The 14593-nt window shown below is 52.6% G+C and overlaps 3 protein-coding genes across 3 annotated transcripts; 2 read left to right on the forward strand and 1 right to left on the reverse strand.

Annotated features, from left to right (window-relative positions):
• Positions 1 to 3614: 3614 nt before the first annotated feature.
• Positions 3615 to 4423, forward strand: BESB_008750 (heat shock protein HSP20; the record flags this gene model as incomplete). Its single annotated transcript, XM_029359629.1, has 3 exons — positions 3615 to 3698; positions 3843 to 4212; positions 4320 to 4423. 3 exons carry the CDS (start codon positions 3615 to 3617, stop codon positions 4421 to 4423), a joined length of 558 nt encoding a protein of 185 aa, XP_029222542.1.
• A 3537-nt stretch (positions 4424 to 7960) lies between these two features.
• BESB_008760 (putative vacuolar proton translocating ATPase subunit A) lies at positions 7961 to 12406 on the forward strand (the record flags this gene model as incomplete). Its single annotated transcript, XM_029359630.1, has 6 exons — positions 7961 to 8876; positions 9276 to 9455; positions 9725 to 9831; positions 10204 to 10299; positions 10578 to 10928; positions 11333 to 12406. 6 exons carry the CDS (start codon positions 7961 to 7963, stop codon positions 12404 to 12406), a joined length of 2724 nt encoding a protein of 907 aa, XP_029222543.1.
• Positions 12407 to 13777: 1371 nt separating this feature from the next.
• BESB_008770 (uncharacterized protein) lies at positions 13778 to 14050 on the reverse strand (the record flags this gene model as incomplete). Its single annotated transcript, XM_029359631.1, has 1 exon — positions 13778 to 14050. One exon carries the CDS (start codon positions 14048 to 14050, stop codon positions 13778 to 13780), a length of 273 nt encoding a protein of 90 aa, XP_029222544.1.
• Between the last annotated feature and the right edge of the window lie 543 nt (positions 14051 to 14593).

Raw genomic sequence — 14593 nt, forward strand, 5'->3', positions numbered from 1 at the left:
CGTTACCTCCCAACGTTACAGAGATAAGCAGGGGATGCCAGTTTTTCTTCTTAGCGTAACGATGAATCCTACGATATGCGCAGGATTAAAGAATAATAGTACCACCCAGTGAATTTGTGCGATGAGCCCACAGTCCCGCGCAAACGACTCGTTAGCTAACTCATCCTGGAGCCGCGATTACCAATCCCATTAGCAAATTCGATTCAGCTCTCCGTTTGCAGTGGAGAGTCCCTCATAGACTTGTATGTGTGCCGCGGATAAGTAAGCGGCTGTCCGTGTGTGACATTGTGCTATGGAGCCCAAGATCCGTGTACCGCACACTGCCCGTGTGTCGCAAGAGGATGGCCGAGTTGGAATTCTAGTGCAGGTGCAACTCTGGGAATCCCGGCAGCTGTTTTTACAAGATGGGACGACAGAACTTCGACCAATTTGCCCGTGCTGGCGTAGCCCCGGTGATTTAGAAATTCACGCTGCCCTCCAGAGGGGGGCATGGTCGAAGAAGTTGCGGCCCAAAGGAGGACGAGCTACGTGTTAAAGCCGCGAATGGCATCAAGGCACACAAAAAGTGCTTGCCAGAAGCCTAGACACTAAAACAGGTCAAGCTCCGTAGGGTCCTCGCCCGCCTGAGAGTCCTGTTGGAGGGGATGTGTCGATGAGTGAACCATGTGACAGCCATTTTCGCTCGAGCGAGGGGTCTCACATCGTTATTGTAGCAAGATGGGCGGTGGAATTCCGCAAGACAATGCAGACAGCCCAGTTTCGCTTCTGCAGAGAATCTTGTTCTATGACGACGGTGGGCATTTTGCAGCAGCGCACCTTTATTGGAGCGCGCGGCGTAGCTGTATGCTGCAATCCCTAAAGTGAGAAGCACTATCGCTGCAAGCTCAAGTGTACATCCACGCCGTCAGCCATAGAGAGTGCGCTGTTACTGACCTAGTAGGAGGCAGGCGATGCCGCCAAGCCACTGAACCATCGCATATTCGACTGATACATGCCACCACAACTCTCGGCAGCCAGACCTCGGAAACTGTCCTCAGCGACAGCCCCACGAATGTCTCTATGGAAAGAGTGCTGCGATCAGGCCCGCTGTTCAAGAGAGTAGTATCAGTCACCGTCTTGTGCTCCCTGGAGGATATCTTCGGAAGAGAGGCAAGCGCGCGGGTTCGAGTGACGAACGTAAACGTCGCTTCGCGGGAGTGCCAAAGAATTGCAGAACCTACAGGGAAGTCCATGTTTTCCTGTTGGGTGTCGGGTTTTCCACTTCCCGTGATACCTTCTTGCATCCTGCTCTTTGAAAAGGTACGCATAGTCTGAGTGACGCCATCTTCGTGTAGTTCTTTGAGAAAGTTGCGCTTGCTTGCCTGATACCGAACGGGGCGAGCACGCTGGCACAGCCGTTTGTTAGCGCAAACGCATAGTATTAGTTAACTAGTTACCTTGCCATATCCGTCTGCATATATCCGGGCAAATGTCGATGTACACATTTCCGGTCGAAACATCATATACTATGAACTGCTTGAGGAGCTTGTATTCGCCTGAAGAGGTAGGTTGTTATGCTGGCGCAAGTGATGTCTGAGAGGTGCATCAAGCATCGCACATGTAAAGGAAGCCTGAAAATTGCTTAGGAGTTCAAAACATAGACCGGCGTTGGGAGCCTCAGCAACGAGCCCCTGAACAATGTCAGTCGCCGACAGGCGTCGACCACTCTGCATACTGTTGGAGAACATCCATACCGGCCGGAACTGAAAAGTACTTCGGGCAACGGACGAGCACGGCCGGAGCCCAATTTTCTGCAAGGCAGTCGTTATATTGCGGTCTCTTCGAGTCGGTCAACCGTACGCCGCACGCCACGTACGGCACAAAGGGTGGCATTGAAGTCGGCGTAGCGGCTGTCCACAGGTATACAGGAATCGACAGGCCGAAGGGCCTCTTGCGCGCCAACAAGTACCAAAATGGCTGGCGTTTGAGGACGAAAGCAGTTCGTGAGCAACACGAGAAACGTGATCGGTTGCCTCATGCCTGCAAAGTGTGCAGTACGTCGCTGTAGGAGCCAACTTTCGCGATGTACCTGTAGCGCATCCGCAACCGCTACAACAACGTGTGAAGCTCTATTATGGTCGCTTTCAGCTCTGTGCAGCAGCGGACCCACCTCTAAAACAGTTGTGCTACATCGGCGAGAACGTCTTGCTGGGCAGCTGCCTTCTGTAGCTACAGTTGGCCAGAAGAAACTCACGTGTACCAGCCGGGGAAGGTGTAGCCTATCGGTGCAGCCGTTTTACTAACGCGGTATTCATAGTTTTCCACTTGCCGCGCCAAGTGTTCGTCCCCGTGAGTCTGTGATGCTCATCCAGTGACACATGTAGTCAGGAACGTTTGAATCGGATAGCTTCTTCCGACTTTCGGGAGAACAATACGGTGTGACACGGATCCTCTGTCCAAGCTAGTTTCTTCCTGAGCTTTTTGTTTTCCATTCTGTGGTCCCCTAGTTCTTCCCGTAAAGCCGGCACTGTCACATTGCAGTGCGCACAGGTGTCCTCAACTACAGTCACGCAGCGTGTGGCCTGGCAGGCTCGATGCAACCCAAAGTTACAGAAACGTTGGCTTGTTTCCGATACAAACACAGTCACAACGCAGGCCGTTCCTTTCAGTCACATGCGGGAGAAACTGACTGTCGGTAATACGCCGTTACCTACCTTTATGTATGTCTAAAGTTCTCTGCCGTCGTAATCACCTAAAGTGCCACATCCCGCTACGGGACATTGTTCCCTACTCCCTCCGAAAATGACTGGAAGATGCATGCTACACGTAAGAATACAACCTAATAAAGGAGAAAATCCTCGTAGTACAGCTGGAGCATCGATAGACTCTGCAGTAGAGTGGTAGTGCCAATTCAACTGTAGCGCCAACTTCACCCGCTGCACAGCGTTTCCTGTAGTTGAGCACGCCCGAGCCCGCATCGACGTTGCGAGCGGTGAAAATCGAACATCGAGGCCCCTGTAACACTACATCCCAAAGCAGGCCCGTCCCGCCAAAAGAACCGCCCGTTAATCACCACACCTGCATTCAGATACTAAGCATTATAGTCTAGTCGCATGTGCACACAATTGTTTTCCAGCGGAAAACATGTAGTGCAAGCTCCCCTGAGAGAATCCAGGCGTGCAGCCGATGATGCGTGATTGGTTGTACCACCAGTTCAGCCGCCGTCCAGCCCGATTGACACCGTCGTGGTCGCATGTGCAGCCTCGGTAGCGCTTGCGGCGGTACTCGTCTCTTTCCACACACTTTTTTCCAGCGTTCAATGGTTTTCTTTCCAGCGTCCGCGCACACGAACGTCAATTCCTGTTTCTCTTCAGCACCCACATTGTGATTTTTTTCAAGTACGCCAAGTTTTTCACATTGTTGTGGATGTAGGAGGCGTTTATGTATCGACTCAGCAGCACACAGCGTTTCTAGGAACAGATATGTTTGGGAATCGCAGCCGAGAACGGTCGACAAAAGCAGCGCGGGTTTTGACGAGTGTGGGCACCCCGCAAGAGATTGGTAGTGTTGTGTTGCTTTTTTGGCTATAGGGCCTGTGATCCGCTCAATGGGCAATGTGGTGCGTTTCTCGCAGGATGACTTGCTGTGGCGGTGCAGTCTCTGAGCACGAGCTGGTGCTCGACTCAGCCGGTGACGGCGACGATATGATTCCGGACAGGGTGAGTCTTTTTCTGTACTCTATGACGAGTGGCGCCATTGTGAGGCACGGAAAGATTCTGCTGAGTCGCTGTGCTGTCACTGCCAATGCTCGGAGCGCGACAGAACAGTAACACGCACTGGGTGCCCGACGTTGCTCTGTTCAGCCAATCCCCTCCATCCCGAGGACAGGAAACTTGGTCCTTGCCTCTAACAAGGTCGCCGAAATTCAGGCTCCGGCAGAAGTGAGGAGCAAGATCACATGGAAGCCTGCTGTTGACATTTTCTTTGACAAGAAAGACAGCACCGTCGCTCTGCTCATGGATCTGCCCGGTTTCACAAAGGATGACGTCAACGTTGAAGTCGGCGAAGGGCAGTTGTACATTTCTGGACCTCGATCCAAGAATGAACTCAGGGAGAAGTACGGAGCTAACCTTGTGCTATCCGCCCACGAGCGACCCACCGGCTTCTTCTTCCGCGCATTTCAATTGGCGCCAAACGCCGTTGAGGACTCTGTCCAGGCCGTAATGACGAACGGTAAGTTTTCAGGCATCACTGTGTGTTGATGTCCAGCACAGTTCTGCTACTCAGCGTCGTAATCAGAAGCAAAGGTGCCTCCGTATGTGTGTATGTCACGTCCGCAGGAATTCTGGAGGTCAAGTTGTCGTGCATTCAGACTCATGAGATGAAGAAGGTAGAGATCGGGCTGCCTGGTGCAGCATCAGGAGAGAAGGCAGCGAAGAAGTAAAGCTGCGTGCTGGAGTTTGGGGCCATCACGAGTGTGGGCCGTCGTACCTGAACTCAGCGTTATCGGCCACAGAGTGAACCCGACGATGTTGGTGTTCTTTGTTGTGGAGTGATTCTGCGGCACCTGGCGGACAGTTAGGGAAGTCAACGTCCGCACTTACCAGCGAGTGTATGTTGCGGTGACAAATCTGACAGTAGTAAGAGGGTGTCACAGTGTCACTGTTGCAGTTAGTTTCTGGTGAGGAGTTGCGGCTCCGTCCCGAGTTCACCCATATGAATTCCTGTCTAACTGTACGACGGATAGAACTTGTCGGCGTGTCCGTGTTGGCAGGCACGTTAGCTGCGTACGCTAGCGACTTAATTTGAATCATTCTTTATGTCTGTGTTCTCTTGAGTACGGAACCAAAGTTACATCCTGTTGTACGCGCACACCAGTTCATCGTTGTCTGGAAGCTCTCGCGCAACGTGCGCCTTGCGGTGGCACACTGCTTTAGCACACCGCCTTGTTTTCCACACAGTCCATAGGTACCTCAATTATGTCTCTATCCAAATCTACAAGGCGTGCGTGCGTAAACGCATGCGGGGTGCGCAGGAGCGCTTCCATCAAATGTTGCTTATCGGAGTATAGCATACACCAAGCACTAGGGGAAACCTTGTGAAAAGCTGCAAGTGCATACATGAGTGAGGTGTTCAGCTGGGGGTGGTCGTGATGCGTAAGCTCATGAGAAGCGTAGTGTAACTATCACGACGGAACACGCTTCATCGATATCAAGCAGGTCTCGCGGAAGGCCCTCGTTTCGTTGGCTTCTGTGGATCGTGTTGTTGTACGGCTAGCCATGCAGGTAACAAATCAGTTGAAAGTATTAGTACCATTAGGTTCATGGTTGCATCACAGTCGTCCTGCACGCAACAAAGACGCCGTCAACTGTGCAACGCTCAAGCGCTTTTACTCATCTGCGATAGGACCTGTCCTCATGCATGCCGAATACTAAGCATGTGAATGCTATCAAACATAAACATGCCCTTCGCATATCTCCATTTCCCCAGTAGGTAACACTAAGCTCCCAAGCGGAATCTGCACCAAGCAACATCGATCAAGGCCGGACTGTAACGATCGTGGCGTCCTTTTTAAGTTGTGGAGCTTCCCCAAAACATTGTCGTGAAGCCTTCATCCTTGGGAGCGGAACATTTTGCTCCACGCATTTGTCCTCTTACGCGTCATGTGAACGAAGGGTGACTATGTGTGCGTCGCTGTCCCCCCGTAGGAGTATGGGGGTAACCTCTGCAGTAGAGGTGGCATCCTCAGGCAGCACCATTGTCTGATCGATTCAGATGGAACAGAAAGTCTACCACTGTAACATTGCCGCAAGCAACGTCATTTTTTATGATTGTTGTGGGAGAGGCAAATACCACCGTTGTAACCTTCACGGGGGCAAGGGGCGCTGTGCAAGGCATGGGACCTGCCTCTGCTTCAAACCCTTGTAACACTGAAAGTTGATGCGGCCATGTAATCTGCAGATCTCATCCGCGTCGTGTGGCTTCGCTCCTGGTACACGAACTGATGTTACTGCCGAAAAAGAACGGCGCGTCTTGGGCCAAAAAAGTCAAGTAGCACATACAGGCGTGGCTGTCTTCACATCAACCTCTTTTCAATGACGTCCTCTATCAGCTATTAGAAACGCCTTTCATCGTGACATTAGCGGATGCATGCATCGCACTAACGAATCCGTGGTACATTTCTTTCTTCAAGGTGGCGTTCACTGCCACCAGCAGTCTAGGTGGTAGTGGCACGCGAGAAGCATGACACCAACGTGCAACCCAAGTTGCCACTCAACTACACAAAGGCACTATTGCAGCGACCAAACCGTGCAAGCGTCCTCCACGTTCATATCTCCTGTTAGTAACAAATACAGGCATGCCACGAGCCGAAACTGCCTGGCACAACTCCGAATGTGCTCACGTATGCCTATACGGCGATGCTTTGCCTCATGTGATGGCTCAGTGCATGTTCCCTCAAGCATTGCGCGTATACTGCTGCTTGCAGCGATTACGCTTTTTTGTGTTAACCTTCTTTCCTGGGCTCTCACGAGGGCATTCGCCCGGTAAACGTTACAAACCCCGCTTGAAGCATACGTCGCCAGTGTTCCGACCTGCTGCCGCCGCTCCATCCAAAAGTGAAGACGCGGCCACCTGCCTTAGCGCAGCAACGCTTCCCAAGCAGTGGCCAAACCAAGAAGACAGCAAAATGTGCCCGGCACGACAACGTCTCCGGCGCTGTTACAAAAACATGCCGCTGATGCATGCGTCTCTACCGAGACGGCGCAACTGCGCCATGTGCACGTCGAAGCGGCGCAGAGTTGGAGAGAAGAATATGCAATTCCATGACACAGCTATATCGAAAGGCTCTCCAGAAGTCAGATGCCAAGAGTGTCTCTCCCATCGCGGTAGGCTGTGGTACAGCACACAGGCGCCTGCGCCCAGGGTAGACTACGTCCATAGCCTGTCGACGAGAGATCGAGGGAAGGGCTGGCGTAGAGGTTTCGCCCGGGCGGCTCGCCGTACGTCTGATTACGGCAAACCGCCACTTTCCCACAAGGAAATTCACGGCTACTGCGTAATTTGCCTTCAGCGAGCTCTCTGCTTAGTGAACCACATGCCTTATGCGCCAGCGAATTCGCGCGTTTCTGGTGCTTGTTAGGAGTTTCGTATTTTGCATAGGCCACCTTTTGTAAGTACGCGCGCAGTGTGGCATAGGCAGCTACCGCCACTCGGCCGCCGTCGCTATTGCATGACAATCGTGTACGAGATAGGCGAAGGCAGTACCTGGTGGCTTACATCCGAGAACTTCTATTCTAAAGAAAACCGCACAGGATCCTTTACTCATGTGAGAAGGTTTCTCCATAGTTTATGCTTGTGTTTGGAATTTTCCCCCAACAATCTGCATTATTGTGGGTGAGTGCCCGTGAAGTCCATTTTTTTCTCGACGCAGCAAAATTACGTGGTTTTCTTTGTGTGGTCGTCGTCCACTTTTTTGAGGGGTGCGATTTAGAGAAAATCTTCTCGAATGGCTCTTTTCTGCTGCGTCGTGGACAGGGCAGTCACTCATCCTGGCTTGCTGCTGCAGTCCGCGTCCTATGAAACCGCTCTCCTCGTTCGCGAGGGAGCTTCGCCTTGATATCTGCCTGCCTAGGGGGCACTATGACCCCTTCTTCGCAGGTCTTTCTGCCAGTCTTTGTACCTTGTTTTTTTCATATCAGTTGTCGAATCTCTATGGGCAGGACAGCGTTGCTACCGTGCGGGCTAACTGCCTAGCTTTGGGGGTTTTCTGCAACTGATGCGGCACAGCCCTGCGGAGTTCGCTCAGGGTAACTTGTGAGGAGGAAATTTGTTTTCCTCATAGTGTTGTAAGCGTTTCCGGTGTATGAAAGTTGCATGCTAGCGGGGTTGTGATTAGCTGGTGCGAACCCGTTGAGGCACCCAGCGGGATAGCGTGTAGACAGGCGGATATCTCCTCCGATTTGGCGAAAGAGTAGGAAAAATGACGACCCTGCGGAGTGAGCCAATGCTCAGGGGCACGCTGGTGCTGCCATCGGCCCTGCCTGTGGCTCGCGGCTGCTTAGACGCTTTGGGTAGACAGGGAAGTGTCCACTTCATGGACATGAACGCGCACTCTCTGACGCGCCAGTTCAACACTTACATTCAGCGCATCGACGAAATGGAACGGATTATCCGTTTTTTGGAAGAGGAGGTGAACCGCTTGCAAGATGCGGGCGCCAAGATCATCATCGGACCGGAGGGTCCGCAAAACTTCCTGGACAACGACAAGGGTTATCAGTTGGACAAGGTGGAGGAGGCTCTGAACCGTCTGCATGCTCAATTCGTTCGGTTCAAAAGCAACAATGCAGATCTTATTCAGCAGAAGAATGCAGCTTTGGAGGAAAAATGCGTTATGCAGACGGCGGTCCAGCAGCTACGAGGGGCGAGTCTGAAGGAAGACTTCGGAGCGGGTGCGCGTATAACCGCTGCGGAAGGGTCTCCTGCGGGTCAGTCGGAGGAGGAAGTTGCGAAAGCTCTGCTGCGTCAGGATGACGGTAAGGATGGGATACCAACAGCGGACGATCCTGAACAAGGCTTGACGAGGCCTGAAGGAGGCGCCTCGGGATCAAGCGTCTCGACCGTCGCTGGCATGGTTGCGACCTCGGATATTGGCAGGTTTCAACGGATGCTCTTCCGGACGACTCGAGGCAATGCCTTTTGTTTTTTCCAATCCGCCGCCGAAAAGCTCATAGACAGCCACACGGGCAAAGAAATCGAAAAAGGCGTCTTTGTCATCTACTACCAAGGAGCGACGCACTCGCTTCTTCATGAGAAGATCGTGAAGGTCTGTGCGGCGTTCGATGCGAAGCCCTACGAGTGGCCTCATAGTGCTGAGGAGGCTTCTGCTCGTCTCGAAGGTAAATGTGACTGGATCGTAGCAGTGAAGGGGGTCGTTTTGTATGTCCCCGTGACGCTAGAGCATTTTTGTCGCTTCAGCTGCGTAGGGGTGATCTGACGTTAGGTCGGATGCCGCCCACTTATGCTAGAGTTGTGTTCAGTTGGAACGAGCTTCGTGCGTCAAACCAGCGAAGAGGGACCGCATGCAGCGAGTTGAGGGTCGGCAGGAGATAGGGGAAACTGTGAACGGCATTCCACAGTGCTCAGATTTCGCGGCGGGTGGCCAGTTAGAAAGGATGCGCTCGTTATGGATGAGTTGCTTGTGAATCTGACACTTACGTGAAGGCCGTATCGGAAGGACGGGCAATTCCGTCTTACCGGAGGATTCCTGGCACCTTGTTGCGTGTTGTCCTTCTCAGCGCTGCAAAGCCTGCTTGACGATAAGGAACGCGCCCTCGCTGCTTACGAAAAATATTTCCTCGGTGAAATCAGTTTGCTTCTCGAGGTGACGAGGTCAGGTGGTTCGTCCTTGTTGGAAGAGTGGAAGATGTTTTGCCAGAAGGAAAAAGCGGTGTACGTCACCCTCAATCAGTTCCATGGTGAGTTTGCTTCTGAGCCCGATGCAGTCGCGGTTAGGTTTCGGCGTGGTGCCTGCATGTGTCAAGCCGTGTGTGTTCGGCTGTGTTTGCGTGGACTGCGCCCTACTGATGCGAGTGAGCCTAACGAGAAAACAGCTCTGTCGAGATGATATTTCACCGTACCGAGGCAGTTGTGCCCTTGCGCGGTCCGGGGTGGCGTGCGTGAGGTGTATGCGTGGAGCTATTTGACTGGAATTCTTTTTTCTGTGGATATCACCTCTGCCCCGCAGGACGCGACATGACGCTCCGGTGTGACTGTTGGATTCCGCAAGACAAGGAGGAAGAGGTTCGCGCCCTGCTGAAGGACGTTAGTGCTGAGTCTGCTGGCGATGAACAGGTAAGATTCATCACAATGAAGAGAATCTCCACATGAAACCAGTAGCGGCATGGGCGTGTGGACTCCGCGAATGTGCATTTGGGGAGCCGATGTTTGTCGCGTGCGCCATGCAGCTGCTGCCGAGGTAGCGCTACAGCGTTTTTCAAACTCAGGGCCGTTCGCAGCGCCTTGTTCGAAGTGTGGCCGGTTCAGGTGTGAATTCGGTGGAAGTGTCCAGCCAAAGGGGTAGCACATGTGTCATGTTGGTGGTCACAGAGGTGTGTGTGGTGCGAGACGTATCACCAGCGGGACGCCAGGCTTGCGTCTGGGGATTTACGACACATGTTGTGGAAAGTTGTTGTTTTGAGTGGTGTGTTTGATTCATATCTGCAGGCGTCCGCTTTTTTGCTGATCGAAAAAGGCCGACCGACAGCCATGCCGCCTACGTACTTCAAAACGACTGAATTCACAGAGCCGGCACAGATCATGGTCAGTTTTGTTCGTTAAACAAAGTGCTTGATCGCGATTCCAGTGGTGATGGCGTTAATCGTGCATTCCTGACGGGAGCACTTCCAGTGTTTCTGCACGAGAGTGGCGTGACTGCGCATTCGCTGAGGATCGGGACCAAACAGGTAGGGGGAGTTATCGGTGGATTCACTTGGATTTCCGTGTGTTTCGACTGTGGGCGATGAGTTGGTTCCCTCTGTTGACGCCGGTGGCCGCGTGTAGCCTCACGTATCAGATGCGTGGTCTCTCGTGTACTGCAGGTGGATACCTACGGCGTCCCGCGGTATCAGGAGGCCAATCCTGCTGTTCTGACCACGATCACTTTCCCGTTTCTCTTCGGTGTGATGTATGGAGACATTGGTCATGGTCTCTGCGTCATGCTGATGGGACTGTGGCTCATGATTCGAGCGAAGGCGCTGCAGCGAGACCGCAGTTCGGCTTTCCACGACGCAGTCAAGTATCGGTATATGATCTTCCTTATGGGGTTTTTCGCCGTCTTCGGGGGCTTCATGTACAACGACTGGTTCGCCCTTGGAGTGGACATCTTCGGCTCGCGGTGGACCGCAAAGGGGGGGACGACAGGAGCGACCAATATAACGCTGGCGAAGAAAGTAAGTGTCGATGCCTGTAGCTCGAATCGTTTGTTTGTAGATGCGGAAACAGCGGAGGACTAACGGCCCCCCTGCCGGAAGCAGTGACACTGCCTGCGTAGGACCCTATCAAGATGGGGGGCGTGGTAGCAGGCCTCACAATTTTTCGTGGGTGTCTCGAGTTTCAGTAGTGGCATGTGGAAGGACGAAAGATCCGTCCACGTGGATGAAAGCCTTTACCCCTAGTTCATGATTTGATTTGTATTGTGCGTGGCCACCGCAGCCTCAAACGTCACCATCCATGTGAGGTGTGAATCGAGTAACTTAGGGACACCAGGGTGGGGCAGTAGGAATTTCATCCGCGTTTTGTAGGTAGAAGTATTTTTGCATACATGCGGCAACTGTTGTTCTGCGGGTGTTGACAGGATGGCGACTTCCCGTATCCCTTCGGTTTCGATCCAGCTTGGAAGGGTGCGGCGAATGAGTTGCTGTTCACCAACTCCTTCAAGATGAAGTTCTCCGTCATTGTTGGCTTCGTCCAGATGTTCGCCGGTGTCCTGCTGAAGGGGTCGAATGCGATTTTCTTCAGGGAACCGCTGGATTTCATTTTTGAATTCATCCCTCAAGTCTTGTTCATTTGTTCTTTAGTCGGATATATGGATTTCCTCATTGTGTACAAGTGGGTCACACCTGAAGAGAGGAACAAGCCAAATCTTATCAATACAATCATCAATATGTGCATGCTTTCTGAGGTTAAAAGTGAAGACGAGATGTACTCGAATCAGCAGTTGGTTGAGCGTGCCTTGTTTTTGCTTATGGTTATTTCCATTCCTCTGATGCTCATTCCCAAGCCGCTTATACTCTGCTCGCGAATGAAGAAAAACCACCCGCGGAGCGAGGACAAGCAACAGTTGAGCTCCGGGAAAACGAACAGCTCAACTATTGAGCTCGAGCGAGCTCCCAACGCGGACCATGGAACAGGAGCCGGTGGCGCTGAAGGAGACAGCGAACATCCGGTTGCAGGCGGAGCTCTGCGAAAGCAAGCTTCGGCAGAAGAGGCTGACGACGATATGCTCGCTGGTGCCAAGGTGGAAGATCACGAGGAGGAGCATGAAGGCCCTGGAGACATCTTTATTCATCAGATGATTGAAACAATTGAGTTCATTCTCGGTACCATCTCCAACACTGCTTCATACCTTCGACTGTGGGCGTTGTCACTGGCGCATCAGCAGCTGGCGCTGGTGTTCTACACCCAGACGGTGGTCCGGGCAATCGAACTGACAGACAATGTGGCAGTGGTTACCGTTGCACTATTTTTTATTTTTGCGGCGTACGCATGCATCACTTTCGCTGTTATTCTCTGCATGGATTTCTTGGAAGTTTCTCTTCATGCTCTGAGGCTGCAGTGGGTAGAATTCCAGAACAAGTTTTTCAAGGGCGACGGGTACAAATTCGCACCACTGTACTTCATCAAGCTTCTGCAGGGCGAGGAAGCTTAAATAGTAGTTGCGTTCCCGACCTTCGTTTGCAGGTGGCGTGCTCTGAGTTTTCCGAGGAGCTGGATTAATGACTGCTGAGACATGCAATATCTCAACAGAGATAGGGTCCGGGGTTGGTAAGTCCTTCCTTTATCTGTTCCGTCATTTTCGTGTATTTGATCGAAAACACTGGATTGATTGGTCATCAAGGCATCGCTATGAACTCACCAGAGGACAGCTGTCTGCGCATCCCGCTACACGCTCACGCTGCCGTCACCAGAGTCGCCACTGCATGCGCAAACGAAAAAGAATACGTGCACGAGCCGGCTCACACTCTCATCAGCCGGCTGCGAGGAACGTTGCAGGATATCGACGGTGCCGGATACCAGGGCATGCTGGATAACCTCATGTTATCGCTATCTGCCTCCGGAATAGGCAACTCTACTTGGCGAGGCTGATATCTGTGGTGGCGGTGTTCCTTCGTAAGACAGAACAGGGCAGGGGAAATTCAGGATATACCACGTGTAGACAGTGAGAGTCTCATACTGCATCAAAATCATGGAAAGTGAATCTAGTTCGCAGCGAGCGCTCTTGAATTGAAAGCTAGTTATTCCGTGTCAGGTCTCGCGTTGCTCCACAACAGCGAAGCATATACAATTTGTTTGGCCAAGCCTGTAGCAGACTCATTGTAGTTAGCGAATGCAACGCTCCAGAAGCCGTGGGTGTAGCAGGGACAGCTTCTCTCTGGCTCTGAGTAGACTTGGAGGGAATGGCGCAAGTATCAGCTAAACGCTCCCGGAAGCGATGTACGCGTGCGCAGGAGAACCTGCCGTTGCTACGCTCATGCAATCACCACGGCACGTTTAGCAGGTCTGACCACATACTTGGAAAGGCAGACGTGGCGCCAGTTAACACCAACGTCAAAGACGAAGTGTCATCTGGAACAAGAAGGGACCAGCGTATGTCCCATCTCGTCACCGACAGTATCTCCATGAACCAGGCCTGAGCTGAGCCGGCTGGGCTCGGCGTATCGACGCCGGCGGCGTCGGCACACGTGCAGGCCTGCGGCGGAAGATGATTGCTGGGTCCGCGTGTTGCGAGCCACAGCGTTCTGAGGCTTCGTAGGCGCTGTGGTAAGATGCCCCGAAGGTCACCTCCTGGAGAAGCGATATTTTTTGCGTTTGAGTCTTTGTCTAAATAACAGAGGGGTGGAGCTAAGGAGGGAAAGATACGCGTCCAGACCCGGGAAGGACGCATAGAAAAACGAACTGGTTCAGAAGTTGACTGTTCATGCAGACGTTGCGACCTGAAACCCGCGAGACACCCAATCAGTTTAGCCACAAACGGAATGAACGTTGAGACGAGGTCCCGGCAAACCGAACGGATGCAGCTCTATTTGGCATTCGTTTCCATATTCTTCTCCGCAAACCGAAGCCCCACTCTCTGCGAGAACAACATGAACTTCCGCACGCAGCGCCGCACACACTGTTGCTCTGTGTCGTCGAGATCCTTTGCTCGGAATTGAGTAATGCACTCGTTGAAACAGCGCTCCACCACAGAGTTATACGTGTCCATGGTATCTTTGATGTGTAGGTTATTCAACTCTTTCATTACTGCCGCCTGCTCAGCAGGCGACAAGTGCTGCATCTGAGGCCCACCACTCATTGTCGTCGCGGCTGAAAAACTCTAGCCAGATCCCTTATGTGTGCGTCGCGGGAGATAGCACCACAAGTAGGTCAAGTTCCGAGCTGAAGCAGACTGAAACAGGACCTGTGGCAGCGAGTTTTTACGGAACAGTCTGACGCCGTGAGGCGTGGGCCCAGCCGGAGACCTGGCGACAGCCGTGCCACACGCAGATTTCTACAAGGAGTGGTGAATCCGGTTAGGAAAAAAGCCAACGCGGTTAACGTGAACAAACAGCTCTCGTTTATGGATGTGACGCATATGCAGGGGAGACACGGGAAGAAACAACCCACGTTACAGAGCTGCATGTGCCACGAGAAGGGGGCGGCCCGCCAAGGAAGACCACGTAAAGCTCTCGAGATGCGTCTTCTGGAGCCAAACACTACATAATTCGCCAAGGAAAAGCAATCCGAAAGACCGAATATGCAGAGCTTCGTTCTCATGTCTGCACTCAGTCGTTCGTGGACGTTTTGTTTTCCTGGCATATATCGATCTTGCATGCGTCTCGGGGTGATGTCGTGCCGC

This window comes from Besnoitia besnoiti, chromosome I (assembly GCF_002563875.1).
Source record: "Besnoitia besnoiti strain Bb-Ger1 chromosome I, whole genome shotgun sequence".
NCBI lineage: Eukaryota > Apicomplexa > Conoidasida > Eucoccidiorida > Sarcocystidae > Besnoitia > Besnoitia besnoiti.